The following is an 18,113-nucleotide window of genomic DNA, read 5'->3' as shown; positions in this document are numbered from 1 at the left end:
AGGAGTGGAAGAGAGTGGCTAATGAATAAAGCAGGTTGAGAGAAAAAAACTAAGAGGGAGGGGCAAGGTGTGACCGAGGGAAAGCTGCTGCTGTGTTTGTTTCTGCCTTGTTTCTGAAAGTCTCTCTTACTACTAATATACAACACCCACTGTGCACCAGTTGTCTCCTATCATGTGTCATCCAAAGACAAGCCAAAATTTGTTGCTATTTATTTAGGACAAATATATTTTTGTCCTGCAGACAACTGATAAACAAGGACTGGAGTGTAAAACCCAAGAGTTATGAAGTGAACACCATGGTGAAGGGGAAATACTTGATAATCAGGTCATGAGGACTTTGCTATGAAGACAAAGAAATCACATAGAAGCTTCCGAAAAATGTCCTCTAGTTGTTCCAGACAAAATTAATAATAATAATTTACAGAGAATGGCACATTTTGCACAAATACAAATAAAACACCTGTCATCAACAAGCAATAATAGCACAGTAAAGTATGGTGGTGGCAGTATCATCATGAGGCTTTGTTTGTTATTTTCAGAACCTGAGAAATTGATTGTGCACCACAAGTGGTGCTAAAACGCACCTAAATCCATAAGACTGGTTCACCTTTCAGGATAAGTGTCCCAAAGTCGTAGGACAGTTTTGAGTGGTTTGTATTTGTAGTATTTCTGTCCGACAGCAGAACTCACCCTAAAAGAGTTGAAGCAGAAAAACTATTTCAAAATGAACAGGGATCAGTTCTGACCAAAATGTCACTAGAAATGACTTAAAACAGCTGCATCAGAAAAAAAAAACTAAACTATAACTATAAAGTCTGAATCTGTGGCAATGGCAAAGTGACAGAAGAAACAACCAAAACAATACAAAGCACGGATGAGCCTGTTGCACATTTTCTGTTTGCACATTCCTCAACAAATTGATTCCAGTCTTCTTCAGTGACTTGTTTGTTCACTTTTTGTGATTTAGGCCTGAAAAGTGTCAAGTTTTCGAGCCTAAACAACATCAGTTCCCCGTTTTCTAAATACTCACAAAGTCCTAAACTGTGGCGTGTTGAGACTACAAACCTGTTCCTCAGTAAATAGTTTGTCTGGACTTCATCAAGAGACTTTAGTGAAGCACAAAACATTAGATGAAGAAAAGACAAGAAATTCTGTCCTAACTCTTTGTTTTGACTCATTACACCTGCTAGCACCATTCTCCTAATAAATCTGTAATTTACTGCAGAGATCCCTCACAAACTAGCCTGGTAAAAACCAGACCCTTGTCCTTCACTTTGCTTCGTATGAGGGTCTGGACTCGCGGCTATAGAGAAGCGATTCTTGCTGGAGGCGTGGCCTCTGCTGAAGTTTAAAATGATTGGATTGGTTGACCGAGACGTATGCGTGCCAGCTCCACTGTGAAGGAGGCTAAGCTAAGAAGCTAACCGGAAATCGCATGTGCTGTAAACAACCGTACTGAGAGGAGAGAAGTACAGAGCCGAATGAGACGGCTGTAAATGAAAGCTGCTGCTTTGTCAGACAAATTTTATTTAATTTGGAAGCCTTATCAACACGGACTGGCTTCACTCACTTCCTCCACTGCCGTATGCTAAACTAACTAGCAGACACTGTCCAGAAAATCGACGTCGTTCAAAACTCCACCTTCAGTTTACTAATTGGCCCAAGTGAAATAAACTACAAGCAGACACTGCGCAAAAACAATTGACGTTCTGTTCTCTGATTGGCCCGAATGAAATTCTCCTGAAGAAATCCTTGTCTATGGGAGAAGTCCCAGATGGAGCAGTGAAGGGAAACTAGAACTGAGTGGAACTGCATAGGAAGGCAAGGGCCAGGCTACTCACAAACACACAGTGTCACACCTTGTGTCTAGTACAGCTATCTTTATGGGGACATTGCACTCTCCTCAAAAAACCTAATTTGGACCCTATTGTGTTAAATAATTTCCAGCCTATTTCTAAACTTCCGTTTTTGTCCAAACTTTTAGAGAAGGTGGTTTCTGAACAACTCATTGCATTTTTAGAAAGCTCTGACATGTTTGACCATTTTCAATCTGGTTTTCGTAAACATCATTCCACAGAAACTGCCCTGACCAAAGTGTCGAGTGACATATTGATGTCTGCGGATGCTGGGAAACTGTTTTGGTCCTGTTGGAACTTTCTTCGGCTTTTGACACTGTCGTTCAGGAAACTTTGTTCAGAAGACTGAGTGAGCTGATTGGTCTGTCAGGTTCTGTTCTAGCTTGATTCTCATCTTATTTGTCTGGAAGGAGTTTTAGTATTTCGGTTAATCAGCTCCTCTCTGATTCTTCTGATTTGTTGCGTGGAGTGCCCCAGGGTTCTGTGTTGGGACCTATTTTATTTTTGTTATTTGTCCTTCCACTGGGAAATATCATTTAGGAGTTTGATGATGTTTCTTATCATCTTTATGCAGATGATATCCAGCTACAGTACGTTGAGTCCACAGTTTGTATTTCGATCACATTATGAGTCAGTGTCCAGGGAGGAATCAAACAAACAGCAAAGTAAGTTAAAGTGGCAAAAATAAATTAACATAAAGTCAACAACAAAGCAAGATAAGGTTTATATCAAACAGGATATTCTCCTCATCATAGCTGACCTTGAAATTATGCTTTATTGCTTTGGGGTCAAACTTCCTTTAGCTGCACGAAAGGAAAAGTGTTTTGTGCTGACACAAATATTTAAAAAAAGAAAGGCCCAGCTGTTGTTTAGCTGAGCTGCAAAAAGATGTTCAGGAAATTAGCATTTAACCTTTTTTTTTACTCTCTTCCTGAGATCCTAGTGAATGGTGCTTGACCAGGAGAACCTAAACAATAGTGGCAGCTGTGTGAGGCTGCACTGACAACAGTTGTGTATTGTATTTAATGATATTTCAGTACTTAAAACGTCAGCAAAGGTAGTAAAAAAGCAACTCTCAAAACCTCAATAGGCAGACACACCATCTAACACATGCCATGATTCAATTACAAAACAAATGAAAAGGTCAAAGTCAGTGGCTTTTGAGGAAAAGTAGTGTTGAGAAAGTCAGTAAAATTTTCTGCCTAAAATTTCACATTTGCTCCAAAAATAGCATGAAATTGAACTGTAGTGCTGAACCGACAAAGTAGATGGATGACATACAGTACGTCACAAGTTTGGCTGATATTGGTGACTGTGTAAAAAAAAACTAAATTCAGATCTTTCTTTTGAAAAATATGAGCAAAAACAACTGAAGCATTAATATAAAACAGCAAACTTTACACTGCATCCACTGGCATTTAGACAGTACATTACCGCACACTTTATTGCGGAGAAGTGCAATGATTTTCAGATATTTGAGAAGTTGATAAAGACAAAGGGAAAAAGTTGCACCTTGGTGCATACAGTACATGACAAGTTGTACAGATTGGCCGTAAATTACACAGATTGTTCATCCATTTTGCATGGATACAGACGTATAGGGCAATCTTATAGATGTTTTAAAAAATCTTTGCTTCAAATTTTTGTCTGAGCTGAGGGGCTGTAAGGAAATAAGTTGCCACCTCCTATGTCAAAATGTGGATTTGAGAGGGTCAAAATACAGAAAAAATATCAGAAGGGGTTTACGTGTTAAGAACATGTTGCTAATGGTACCACAAGGTGGCGATAATGGACCAAGTTGTTTCCCAACCTCTACAATGTAATCTGTGTTCAGCACAACACCTGCCAAAAATCAATAAGTACATCAACTCAAAGCAAAGTCATGCCTGCCTCTACCCTCGCACCTTTATTTAGAAAGGATAGCAAAGTGGAACTTATGGCTATGGGTGAGATACCTCTCTACTAGCATAATTAGCAGAGGTATACGTATATAATGCTGCAATATATATTGATGCATTTTGGTTATTTACTGTTTAACTAACCCCATTAACTGTTAATTTGCATGTGATATATTACAATACAATAAGACCAAGTTGTTTATAAACAGCTTCTTTCATCCATGCCAATGGTGACAGAAACATCATGTTGTTTTCTGACAGCTTGTCAGAAACCACGTGCACACGGTAAAGAACTCTCTTATTCCCTAAAGAGAGACTTTATGAGCTGTAACAGAGACCAACTGATGTGGGAAGGGGGCAGAACAAGTGTCCGACTCTTTACCATGAACATTTGAGCCTGCTCTAGTGGGACAGGTCACACTGAGACCAAGCAGAACCATGAAAGGCCAATATGAACCTTTAAGAGGCAGTTAAGGGGATACTAAGGGAACATTAGGATCCAGGAAACGAAGGTCAAATGGAGACATCTATTTGTCTTCTTCTTCACAACTTAGCTGTCTTAAAATTGAAATTCTTATACTTAAATCTCCTTGACAGTGACAAGTGGCCAAACAAGTGTCCATGGATCTCTGTTGGGTCTGCAGAAAATTATCCTTCAAATCTGCCAAACCTACAAACTTTCACTGAACCCCAAATTATTCTACTGTTTGTTCTCAAGCAAATTGATTTTTTAAATTAAATCAATATTATAAGTTTCATTAAAACATGCATAACTGGGCTGTAACAAAAACAAACAAAAATGGTAACTGGTTAAACTCTGCCCATCTTTACTTCTGATAGATTCAGTCTTTGTTGTTTATTTTTAGATATGTTGCTGCCATCATATTAAAAAAACACTATTTTCTTCTAAGAATAGTTCAATTTCCTAGTTTAAACATTTGATATGTTTACTGTGTTGAATCTGTGTTGTGAATAAAATATGAGTTTGAGATTTGGCAATTGTTGCATTCTGGTTTTATTTACATTTTACAACGGGGATTACAGGTTGGACTTCATAGTCTGTGATTAGTTGTTGTTGTGTTGCATATAACAGCTGATTTATTTGCCCAGATGGCATCAGGACACCCAGAAGATGGATTTCCGTCACTGCTAGTGCTCAACATTAGATTAGTGAGTTTAAGGGGTATTTAATCTAAAAACCTGCATGTTGTAGGAAAAGTAAAATAAGGGGCCGACCTGGAGCCAAATTCCCACTTTGATCAGAATCATAAGCACTTACAGAGAAGCAAGTACATTTCTTATTTGTTGCCTTGCATCTATTGACTAGTTCTGCTTCCATAAACACATGACCATCTGCAGTACATGATGATGAACTTGTTGTGAAGCTGCAGCTGGGACTTGTCATGGCAGAGATGTAGCTGTTTTCAGCAGTCGGTGCCAGGCAGGCTGTATATCAGAGCACTCATCCCCCTTTTTTAACAAGTCCTCCTGCCCACCTCGGTGTAGAATGCACAAAACAGATGCAGCTGTCAAAGAAAACCTAAAGGGGGGGGGAGGGGGGGTGTTGTTTGACGAGCTTGGATAAGAGCTATTCAGAGGAGATGCTCATTGCTGCAATGGGTCAGATGTATTCTTATTTATCATAATTTGGAATAAAAAATGTGCTCCAATTTATTCTGAAACCCTCGTGTATGTTACAGTAATCATGGGTGAGCGTTAGAGCTTTAAAAGTTCAATAATCATAAAGATCCAAGCTCCAGTTTTTGTACGGGATTTTTTTTCCTCATTTATTTCATCCCTCCCTCCAAACTAAGCAGGAAACCCTCTAGTGGATCTGTAACATTCCAAGCGCAATAGATTTTACCCTCAGATGGGCCCACCGTTGCCAGCGACGAAGTGTGTGGTCAGCGATCGCCCTTTAAAAACACACGCCCTTCTCAAATGCAGCCCTTTGGAATAAAAGAGGAGGAATCACTGATGAGTGAAAGTCCCACCATAAAGGGACCTTTCTTTGGCTGTTTGTCTGAAACCTGGAGCCACTTTAAAGAGAGTTTCAGTGTTTCAAAGTTGGCTTTTCTACTGTGTGTGCATGTTTAAAAAATACCAGTCCTCCTAAAATTCTGAATTTTAATGCGTTGGTTATTTTGTTTTATTATTTATTTGTGTACACAGTGCTACTTGTGAAGACTGGGAAAATCATTTCTATTCCAAGTAATTAAAAATATAAACCCAGCAGTGTGACTGGATAGAGAATATACAGTTATTTGTGTATTTGAGCACCTATGATAGCATTCCTGCCTGCATGTTTCCTTGAGATTTATGTTTTTGGTTTTGTTTTATTTTGAAATGTCAACTTAACATAATGTCTTTGTTTTACTATAAAACTGATCTTGTCACTGTATTTCTGTTAGTTCCTTTTGTCTGTTTCAGACTTGTTATGTGTTTTGTTATTTATTCTGCTCTTTCTGCCTTCACCTGTTTGTAATCAGTAATTACTCTTTTATTTAKTTTTTATTTTTATTTTTTGAGGAGTATATTGTTGACTCTTAAGCTTTAATAGTTTTCCACCAGGTTGTCTTTGCAATTAATGTCAAACTTTCCAGCAACTTGTTTGATTGTTAGTTTGGTTTCGACAGCTTAGCCAGTTGTGTTTATGTCATTATGAAGGAGGATGTCTTCATACTGGGCAAGGTTCTTTTATTTCAAAGTCAAATAATTGGATTTTTAAGATATAATAAAATAAGAAATAACTGTAATAATAAAAACATTATATCTCAAACTCATTGTGGTTTAAAAATGCATTAATAAACATTCCTAATCTTTGTTTACAATTAAATTCACAATTAGCAGACAGCATATCAATGACAGTTTGATAAAAGCATTTTGCTATTTTAACATTCTCAATAAAGTATTTTTATATCCCCTTCACTGTGCGGCAGGTGTGTCACACTGAAAATTATAGAAACTTCAGATTTTTTTTTAGTTAATCAACAGGATTTACAAACGTGTACATACGCACTTGGCAAGATTTTTACATTAGGGTATATTTTTTGTTTAGTTTGTGAAAATTGCACAACTGTTAGTAGAAATACTAATTTCTGGGGAGAATGTCTTCAGTGGGTTTTAAACCCTTTCAAATGTGTATTGTAATATTTCTTCTCTGCAGCATGAAGACATGCTCCGACCTGCTGGATTTGCTTAGTTGGAATAACTGGTTGGAAAGTTTTGCATGAATCGGCTGGGATCCAGGCTGTATAAATCAGAGCCTCTGGTAAAGCTCCAGCTTGGAGTATTTCACTAACACTGCACAGAGCTGAGCTCTGGGGGCAGTTTGAACACAAGTGGGATGGATAACTGAGCCATGTGATGACGTAGTTTTATTCCAAAGGGAGCATCAGTTCAGTGCAATTAAGTTTTACATCATATTGGTGGCGGCACGGTGGCTCAGTTGGTAGAGCTGATGCCTCTCAGCAAGAAGGTCACTGGTTCAAATCCCAGTCCGGGGACCTTTCTGGGTAGAGTTTGCATGTTCTCTCCGTGCATGCGTGGGTTCTCTCCGGGTACTCCGGCTTCCTCCCACAAACCAAAAACATGACTGTTAGGTTAATTGATAACTCTAAATTGTCCCTAGGTGTGAGTGAGAGAGTGAATGGTTGTTTCTCTCGTTTGTCTCTGTGTGTGGCCCTGTGATGGACTTGCGACCTGTCCAGGGTGTACCCCGCCCCTCGCACTGTGACTGCTGGATATGGGCACCAGTGACCCACGCGACCCTGAAAAGGAAGAAGCGTGTACAGAAAATGGATGGATGGATGGATGGATCATATTGGTCATAATCATCACCTATCGCCACGAAAGCCTGGAGATCATGGGAGTACGTGTGTTTGTCAGTTAGCAAAGAAAATCTCATCAACCTCAGGATGGATTTCTATTAAAAATTCAGAAATCATTCTAACAATGTCCATCTACAACTGATTAACTTTTGGTGTCAAGCTAATTCAAGAAGACTGCCACAGCTAATCAACCTTAAACACAAAAATGGTCATAGCTCAATTTTACAGATATTGGGCCTCATGCAAGAACCGTTCGTACGAACAGATTTGTTCTTAAGTTGTGCGTACAAATGATTTAGGAGAACTTGTTGCATTCACCTTTTTTTCATTTAACAGTGCCTGCAGCCCAAAGCAGGACAGGGAAAAGTGGATAACTTATTTCTAGCAACAGAACAGTTGAAGTACTGGTTGGAAGGTGGTTATTTAACTTAATTTATTGATTTTTATGTCACCTGTGGGTCATAGATTCACTAACTGTAGCAACCCACAGGAGACACGGCATTAACAAAAACTGCAGCTGTTATCTCTTCCCATTCCTTGGCTGCTAAAAAAGACAGATTTTCTTTTCTGGATCTCTGAGAGCAGGACTTCAATCTCAGAATGTGTGAAGTTCTTTCTTTTTACTTCTCGCAGCCATTTTCATGAACGAAAATTTCCTGGTATGTGGGGCAGGAAGCATGGCCTTATATGGTATCAGTGGGGTGGTAATTATGCTTATTTCCTCTCCTCGTTCACAAGCACCTGGATACAAACAGGTGACATTCATCATGTTTACTCTGCTCACTTACACACTTTTCCTGAAGTTAGAAGCATTTGGCTGAACCTGACGTGGCGTGTTCATACGAACCTTTCATACAAAAAAAAAAGTAAAAGAAATTTAGGATAAGAATGTGAAAATGTTCTTGCATGAGGCCCACTGAGCTTAGATTTAGTGTGGTAGTAGCTGAGGTTGGTTCCCAAAACATTCTCTGAGCACCAACAAATCAACAGAGATCTTTGTTTAAAACTTTCACAGGACATATTTTTACAAAACGTCCTGAACGTAATCACTGGACATACATTTTCAACTGAATAACCTCTAGAGTCAGCCCAATGCAACATGGCCATCACAGCTAATATAACATTAGCAACACAATAATGACTAACTAATTTAGCAGATGTTGAGCTAAAACTGGATGTGGTAGCAGAGAGTAATCCTCATCACATACGTTGAGCACAGATACTCTAACACAAGGTCTTTCTTTGAAAGATTTATTTCAGTAGAATACTACTTTGATCTAGCATTAAAATAGAGTTGTAGGCAAACTGACACATAAGGAGCCTTAAAATACTGGAATTTAGTGAACATTTAATATCTGAAGACAAAATATTACTAAATATTAGCAAAAAGCTACCAAAGCTTAGTCCAGATGGAGTGAATATTGAACTAGAAGTATTTTAAATGAAGAAATTAAACATTTAAGGTGGTCGTTTCACATCATGTCAGAAAAAAACCTGTGATGAAACCAGAACAGCTCAAAAACAGGCACCAATCATGGCTACCGTTTAAAATACAAAATACTTTTCTTTGTACTGCTTCTTTTCTCCCACCTCGACCAGTTCAACCTTCTTCTGTCAAAGGCCTATTTTATCACTAAACTGTGCTTCCAGTCACAGCGTGATGCATATTCCACATGTATTTATCTGCAAACTTGCTATGCATTCCTGAGAGGAGAGCAAAGCCCCGCATGACCAGATGTGAACATTAGCACTTCATAAAAATGATTAGATTATGTTTACAGAGTACCTGCTCTATTCAAATGGGTGGTCAAGATTAGAAAATTAGTCGGGGAAGGGGGTAAAAGAGAAAACAAATTTATCTATAATAACAACCTGCAAAATAAAAAATTTAATAATTTTTTCTATAAAAACTCATATGTTTCATTTTTGTCATCTGGACCCGTGAGTCTCTTTTAGCCTCAATCAGCAACAAAAGTTCAACCTAACCCATTAGAAGGAGCAATGTGACGTGTTCTGTAGCAGTGGAAACGCGATTAGCAGCAAATTCAAAGATTAGAGGGCTCTTTCACTTGATACAATCTTAATGTTGCAGAGATTTTAGGTGGATTACATTGCCTGAGAAACACAGGGTTTATAGAGTGAAGTCATGGGTAAGATTAGATGAAAATAAGCTCCTTTAACATATCTTTGAGAGTTAAACCCTGATCATACGAATGCTAAATAACACTAAAGACAAAGTCAGTTCTAAGTAGGCCAACAGAGTAGTATCTTGCTGTGCAGCAAGCTTCATTGACCTTCACTTCCTCTTGTGTTGTGCTGCCCTCTCCTGTTCACAGCCATCACTTCATCAGCAGTATTCTGCAGAATAAACATTTGCTCCTGAACTGAAATAAAAAAATGGGGGATTTGCGAAATTAGTTAGTCAAAAGTTGATGACCTTGTTTAGCAGTTCTGCAACAAATACTGTAACATAATTGTTCAAAAAATGCAATAGGGAATAGAGAAAAATGAACGTATTTAAAAACAGGACCCAAACAAAATATAACAGTATTTACTTGTTTAGCTACTCGAACATAAGAGGATTCCCGAGGGATGGTACTCAAGTGACCAAATCCAACGATCATATAAAACACTGAGTTCATTGAAATGACTGGCTTTCTTGTACGGAGTCCCGTGACAGAAACACAGACTATAGCAGCTTCAGTTGATCTGTTTACTGAACTTTAGCACAAGATATAAGCTAGTGTGATGTCTGACCATATTTTTATAATAAATTAATAGTAGATATCTAAAAGCTGCTACAAATATATTATCAAACTATTTAAAGTTAGGGCTGGACAATTAATCGGATTTCGATCTTGATTACGATTTGGGTTTTCAACGATCATTAAAAACATAATGATCGAAGTTCGCAGTTTACGCTTACACTGTTTTGTGTTGTGAATCCAGTGCCACTGCCAGCACTATGCTGCAGGCTCCTCACACAGCTAAAGTTACACTTTGTCAATTTTTTTCAAAAATATTTGAAATCTTGAGGGAAACGTTGTTTAACTGCCATTGTTTATGTTCAATAAATTCATGTTATCAAAGTGAATGAATAATTTTGTTTAATAATCTAGATCTCAATTTCAATCAAAAAAAATTGTGATTATAATTTTTGCAATAATCGAGCAGCCCTATTTAAAGGCACATTTGGCTTAACAATTGAAAGCGTGAAATAAGAAATATGAAGCATAAAATAAATACAAACCATATGGAGTTTTTTAAAATTGAAATATTTGGAGAAAAAATTTAAAATATGTCGCCTTGCTTACAGTATCACAATACATCTGTGTCATAAAATGTATTGTATCACAAATTCTTATCAATTTACAGCCCTAATATCTATGCAGCACCGGGAGAGACTAAATTCAGCAGAACTTTCAACACCAAGTACACAACAAAAGGTATTTAAGGGCTAAAAAAAAGGATTTTGCATGATAAGACCTTTAAGACCTTTAAGAGTCCTTCTCAGATATGTAAACAAACTACAAAATGGTCTATCTATGACTTACCTCACACTTTCCTGCCACACAGAGGAACGTGTCGTTCAGTCCACATGGAGTCCCGTCAATCACCCGGTCTGACTGCCGCACGTAGAATCTGAACCCTACAGCCCGGCAGTTCAGCTCACAATGCTGCTCCTCGGGAACTGAAGACAATGCAACATGATACGATCAGATATATGATGTGAAATATGACAATTTTATATACGACACAATATATGTAAGCCTCCCTTGAAAAACAGTTCTACAATCTCAATGGGATTTGCCTGGTTAAACAACGGTGAAATAAAAAATAAAGAAGACATACATACGATGTGATGCAATATAATAAACCAATGACAACGTAATACACCAATAAAAACATACAGAAGATTATTACTTAATTTTGCAGTTTGTTTAACAAGCAAATAAATCATGCTGTGTTCTTACTTTTTCACAATTTCGTCAGCATTTTAGTTCAACTGTTTAATAAATAATGAGACACCAAGATGACTCAAGTGTCAGTCATTAGTGGTTTTTATTTTGGAATAAAACCTGGTAGGGAACATTGGGCCTCATGCAAGAACCGTTCGTACGCACAGATTTGTTCTTAAGTTGTGCGTACGAGTGATTTAGGAGAATTTGTGGCATTCACCAATGTTTTCATATTCTAAGATTTTTTTCAGATACGAACAAAATTCACGAGTGGTCCAGACCTGTCGTATATTTTACGAGCAGTCGGTCTGCTGTTATCCAGACAAATTTTTTTTATTAATAACTTTATATTTCATTAGTTAGAAGATATTTTGAGTTGAATCACACTTCATAACTATGTTGACAATAGGTTAATCTGTTTGAATTAGAATTAGAATTTTAAATGTAATAATGTAGTCTAACGACATAAATTGGCTATTAATTTTGTTGTATAGCACTACAATATTAATATGAAGTTAATTGAAGTTTGGAGACATTTTAAAAAAAAATTCCGAAACACATCTGACACTTGATGGTCAGGGGGGGAATAAATGAATAAGTGAAACCTATGTAACACAGTTGTTTACACTGAAATTAAAAGTATTTGACCAAAGAAAAGCCGGAGCAGGACAACAGAGAGAGATAAATATGATTTAGAATTTTATTTCTGTGACTGTACGACCCACGGGAGACACGACATTGACAGCAGTTGTCATTTCATTCCTCGACTTTAAAGCAGATCCTTWAATTCCACAGCTGACGCTGCTAAAAATGACTTTTTTTGTGGATCTCCGAGAGCAGAACTTCAATCTCCGAACTCGTAAAGTTCTTCTTTTTTACTTTGCAATGTCACTTATGAACGGACACTTCCATGTGTGGCAGGATATGTATATTCTTATATGGTGTTTTTTAGGGAGGTAATTATGTAAATAACCTCTCCCAATGCTCGAGCACCTGGATACATCTGTTTACGCTCCTCATTTACAAACTTTTCCTGAAGATAGAAGAGTTTGTTAAATCTGACGTGRCATGTTCGTACGAACCCTTCGTACGAACAAAAGTAAGAGAAATTTAGGATAAGAATACGAACATGTTCTTGCACGAGGCCCATTGTTTTTATCCTACTGATATGAAATTTGAGCATAACAAATAAAACATGTACCAAACTATCCAGCCTACCTTCATTAAAAGGTTCCCACTTGTACAGTCTGCCCATGAAAGGCTGGTTGTTGTAAGAAGAACACTGGATGGCTCTGATGTGTTTGCTCGACAGAGGACAGGCCTGTGGATGGATCAGATAAACACAAACATGCATTTATTTTCCATGAAGACAGACCTCACCGGGTTCAACCTTCAGAGCCTGCTCTCAGTATTGTGCTCTGCAAGCAGCAATTCATGGCAATAGTCAACAAATTTTGGTCCAGGATCCTGGACCAAAAACACGTTGCTGTTTGTCAGGTTGAGTTTTAAATTGTAAAGCTGCTGTTTGACGGTGCTTTTACGAGGCCATCTCACTGCACTCAAAAGGACAGACTATGAAACTGCTGAATAAAAGGTAAAGAACATAAATAAAAGTTTTCCTAAATTCACTATCATGATGCAGTTCATCTGATTTATCAGTAAGTTAAAATAAACATTGTATTAGACCCTACGCAGTTGTTAAAATACAACTTAGTAGCCAAAGTACAGTGAGAATAAGGAGAAAGTGCAGACTTGCATACGTTACTGTTGCAGATCCTGTACTGAGCATGCTCCCCTGTGCAGAGAGTAGGCAGCAGTGGACTGTACGGTGTGTCTTTATGCTGCTGATGGCCTGATTGTAGCTCCTGCTGAACCTCAGCCTTACGTGAAGTAGGCTGATAAAGTGGGGACCAGACTGGGTTGTTCTTGGGACTTTGTGCCCTGGGGTGCACATAGGGTCGGTTGAAACGACGGATGTTGTTGGAGGCATCCAGATGGATTGATCTAAAGGTACTGTGCCTTCCAGCAGGGGATTGGCGAGGGTTAGCTGCAGCCGAGCGTCTCTGCCTGTAGAGGGGAGACGTCTCTGGATTCTTCTGCAGTGGGGCAACAAAAGGCGCTCGCCCGTAGCCATACTTCCCTGGAATGATGTGAGGAACCCTCCTGGAGGCACAAAGATCATCACCTTGTTTAAGGTAGCTCTTATCATTAAGCCTTAATGACGCGTTACTGCTGACTGACACCAAACTGGGTCACATTATGCTAAAAAAATTAAAATGTTTGCATTGGGTTCACTTAAATTAATTATGTCAACAGGTTCCTATCAACTGAATTGAGTAAATCTTGCTTTAGATTTACTCAGTTCACTTGAGTAGAACCTGCTGACATAATTTATTTAAGTTAATCCAACTCAAATTATATTTATTCAAAACAGACAGAATAAAAACTAAAACATCATCTGCTTCAGATCCTAATCATCCACAGGTTGTACAATAGCTGGGAGCTATTTTCAGTGTGCACTGCCAATGCAATATACACTATTGTGATTCGTTTCCCATCCAAGTCATCTCAACTTTGCCATGCTTCTCCTCCTGCATACTTTGTCCTAGAGCTGCCATTGTAATTTACAGTACATCTGTAAAGCTACTGTGCCAAATGATGGCTATGCCTTTTGGTGCCTATAAAACTTATAGTTTATGAAATATTAATGTTTAATGAATTATAATGGCAGTCAATGGAACCTTGTATTGGTCCAATACTGCCCCATGCTGTACTCAACTTGGTACTGCACCATGGTTTAATATTTCAACTCAGTAGTTCAGTGTTTACAGTACTAATATGATTGTATTTTGATGTTTTACTATAATATTGACTTAAAACTGCTCTATTGTTGTAATATTATGCATTTTTGTGTTAATAATTGTATTGGCAATGTGGCCTCTTTCTGCACACACACAAACCAACCCCTGCCACCATCTTCTGCCACAGCTCTATTGGTCTAATGGTCCATGTCATGGACTTTCATGTGGGAGACCAGGGTTCAAAACCCAGCTAATGCAACTTTAACAAAAAATCTCTTCAAATTTCATATTGTCACACAATTACCTTAATTACAAATACCTGCTGATGTGGCAGGCACAAGCTGGTATAGAAAACACATTTGAACTTGGTCAAAGTTCATTATGCAAGTCCAATGCTGCAATGACATGCTACATGGCAATGCACACTTGTTTTTACATCGTAAAAACCCATGTCTAGTTATTATTTGGATTACTGCACCAATTTCGAAAAAGGTGGAATGTTGTGGAAAATATAAATTTAAAAAAAATTGTGCTGAGTTGCAAATCTAATAAACCCAGATTTGATTCCCAATGATACACAGTAAACATATCAAATGTTAAAGCAAAGAAAATGTACCATGAAAAATAATAATAATGTAAATAACACATCTCAAAAAAGTTAGTACAGGGGCAACAAAAGGCTGAGCTGGCTTGTAGCAAATCAGAGTCATCAGCAGTGGGTCAGTAATGTCAGAAATGCTGGTTAAAGCTCTGTCATGCAAAGATGAAGCCATATGTGAACACCAATCAAAAATAATGACATCTTCTCTGGGACTAAACTCTGAAAGTGTCCTATAGTTGCACAAATCAATTTTAAAATTTATATATATATACATATGTATATATATTGCAAAGCATGAATACTACGTTTTCTATACTAACAAGGAGATTGATTATTCAGCTTGTTATCAACACAGAATTCAAAGGCCTGCCTCTCTGACGGCATGGGGGTGCATTAGTTTCTAAGGCATGGGCAGCTTCCACATCTGAAAACACCATCAGTTTACAGGTTTTACAATATATGCTCTCATCCAGAATATGCAGGACTGTTGAACAGCTAGAATCCTACATTAAACAAGAACAGGACAACGTTCTCTTCCATAACCTTTATCAAAAATTTATCAGTGTGCAAATTTAAGAGAATGAAAAAGACTGGACTGTTAAAAAATATGAAATGTTTTAATATGTAGTCGTTCACTTTGTTGTTCTAGAAATTTTCAATGTTTTGTTTCGTTAACTGAAGATCATTATAGTTTGAATCTATATTTGAGGAAAAAAGGGGCAGATATAAGAATTTTTTCTTCTCTCTGCCACCTTTCATTTCATTTTATTTGTATTTTCTTTTTTTATTGTACATTGAATTTTGTTTTATGAAACAAATAAAGTTTTAACTAAAAAAAAAAAAAAACCTCCAGCAAATGATCTCCTAGAGTCCTGAATGTTTACAAACTGCTTTGAAAAGAAGAGGGGATGCTTCAGAGCTAAACATGACCCTGTTCTCATTTCTTTGAGCCGTGTCATAATTCAAAATTACCTTTTTTTTTCCAAAAGGAATGGTACAAATTCTTATTTTAAATATTTGATATATTTATTATGTGCCATTTTGAATACATTTTGGATTGATAAAATTAGCAAATCATTCCTATCTGTTTTATTTACATTCCACACAGTGTCCCAATGCTGTTGTTTTTTTAATAGTTACAGTTTCTTCTTTTATTAAACATGTTTTAGTTACACTTGGACATTTAATTAGAAAACTTAAATTTGCTTTTGAGAAGCAACCATTTTGGTCACTTTTAGCAGAATTGTGGGAGCTTTTTGTTGTTTCCTCAGTATTGTGGAGTCCAACTCAAACAACCCTGTCACCACTCAGCTGTCAGTGTTATTTGTTTAAAGGCAAGCACAACAGGAAACAGGTCACAAAGCTGCCAAACACAAGCGGAGCTTTTGACTCCAACTATAAAAGAGCGATTTTCCACCGGAGGGCAGTCAGATGGCCCACAGTGATGGCTCCAAAGAGTCAGTGTTACAGCAGGCTGCTCAGCATGCAGCACGGATCAGCTCCACAAAGACACGGGCTGCTAAACCGAAAAAAAGTTAAGAAAAAAACTTTTTTTTTCTAGGATACTTTGTTTTAATGCTTAAATGCACCACTGAAGTTTGTTCAAAGAACTTAAGATATTTGTTTAGGCTCATTTGCTTGCAGGACGCTACAAATATGACAGAAACTAAACCAAAATAAGTAGTTGGCTCGTAAATAATCTTGAAAAAAAACTATAAAAGGATCAAACTAAATATTTTTAGTTTTGGATGTGTTCACTGGGTCATATTAAAGGTACTAATCACAATGTCATGAAATAATCATAAAGTAAGAAACAAAATTCAAATACTAATTTCCTCATGCTAATAGTAACATGTCCTGTAATAAATACATCTCTAAGCAAAATGTGCAAATGGTTGCCAACAACTGTATGTTTGTTAATCTATAGAAACAGCCAAGGTGACATAATCTAGATTAACAACAGCCACGTCTATGGAAAAGATGTTTGAGACAAAGAAATTAGATAATTTTAACGTATTTACTCTCAGATTTGTTTAGTAAAAGCTGCAGATAAAAGTGCTTTGTTTACACTGAGCGTGGACCCACATTTCTGAATTTCCTACCAGTATATCTTAAAACTGTTAACATATCAGAGTAAACTCTTTCAAACTGCACCATTTGGTATAGGTCAGGATCATCTTTTATAATTTAATTACATAGTTTGCAGCAAGTTATTGACATATTAAGGCTTTCTTCATGTACAACTTTGCCTGAAAGTGATTCTTTTGTTGATCAGCACTAATTACCTGTATGATGATGAGTGATTATTTTTAACATTGCTCTTGATCTAAATCCCTACAGGGGTAATAACCTTAACTTTGAAATTTTACATGATTTGATTTTGTAAAATACGTTTGTAAATTTTTTATATTCCAGTCAGCCTGCCCCAGGGCAGCTGTGGCTACATTGTAGTTTACCATCATCAGAGTGTGAATGGTAAGTGGACTATACTTATACAGTGCCTTTCTATCCAACCAGGATACTCAAAGTGCTTTACACTACAAGTGTCTTGCCCAAGGACACAACAGCTGGAACGGGGGATCAAACCTACCAGTTCCAAGATGACTCCCATAAACACTCTGCCACAGCCGCCCCGAAGTGTGTGAATGAATAACGTAAAGCAGGGCTATTCAACTGGAGGCCCGTGGGCCACATCCGGCCCGTGAGTGACCAAAGTTTGGCCCGCCAATTGGTTCATTCATCTCTTAAGCCCAAATCCCTGGTTTTCTACTTTAATTACTCCAAGTACTTTTAGTTAAACATAGACATGTTTGGTATCTACAGAAACGTCAGAATCTTGGCTAGAAGCTGGTAAAAACCATTTCTATAAACACTCAAGCCAGTTAAAATGACAAGCAGTTGAAGATAAAATGATGACAGTGAAAATAAAATTGGTTTAAAAATTTGGCAAGTCAGATATGTCAACATATTGTTGATGGACCTGAACTTTCTTTATCTTAATGATAAAAAGACAGAGGTCATTTTATTCGGCAACTCTGATAAACTGACAGGATGCAGTAGTGCTGTTGGACCACTGGACTCTTTGTCTGGCCGTGTGTCTGTTAGAAATCTTGGGGGTTTTTTGGATTCTGATTTTAAATTTAAAGAACAGGTCAGTGCAGTAGTCCA

General features: G+C 37.5%; 1 protein-coding gene across 4 annotated transcripts in view; it reads right to left on the bottom strand.

Annotated features, from left to right (window-relative positions):
• The window catches only part of thsd4 (thrombospondin type 1 domain containing 4), a 46,470-nt gene that overhangs the window by 24,256 nt on the left and 4,101 nt on the right, over positions 1-18,113 (bottom strand). For 3 of the 4 annotated variants that reach the window (XM_014026107.1, XM_014026108.1, XM_014026109.1), the window contains exons 4-6: positions 13,304-13,706; positions 12,762-12,864; positions 11,139-11,275 (exon numbers count right to left, since the gene is read on the bottom strand). In XM_014026107.1, coding sequence (XP_013881561.1) covers positions 11,139-11,275; positions 12,762-12,864; positions 13,304-13,706 — 643 coding nt within the window. Of the gene's footprint in view, positions 1-11,138; positions 11,276-12,761; positions 12,865-13,299; positions 13,707-18,113 lie in introns of all 4 variants that reach the window. The other variant, XM_014026110.1, reaches the window with a different exon arrangement.

This window comes from Austrofundulus limnaeus, unplaced genomic scaffold, assembly GCF_001266775.1.
Source record: "Austrofundulus limnaeus strain Quisiro unplaced genomic scaffold, Austrofundulus_limnaeus-1.0 Scaffold525, whole genome shotgun sequence".
Lineage (NCBI taxonomy): Eukaryota > Metazoa > Chordata > Actinopteri > Cyprinodontiformes > Rivulidae > Austrofundulus > Austrofundulus limnaeus.
The sequence above is the reverse complement of the archived record's forward strand: the minus strand, read 5'-3'. Positions and strand labels throughout refer to the sequence as shown.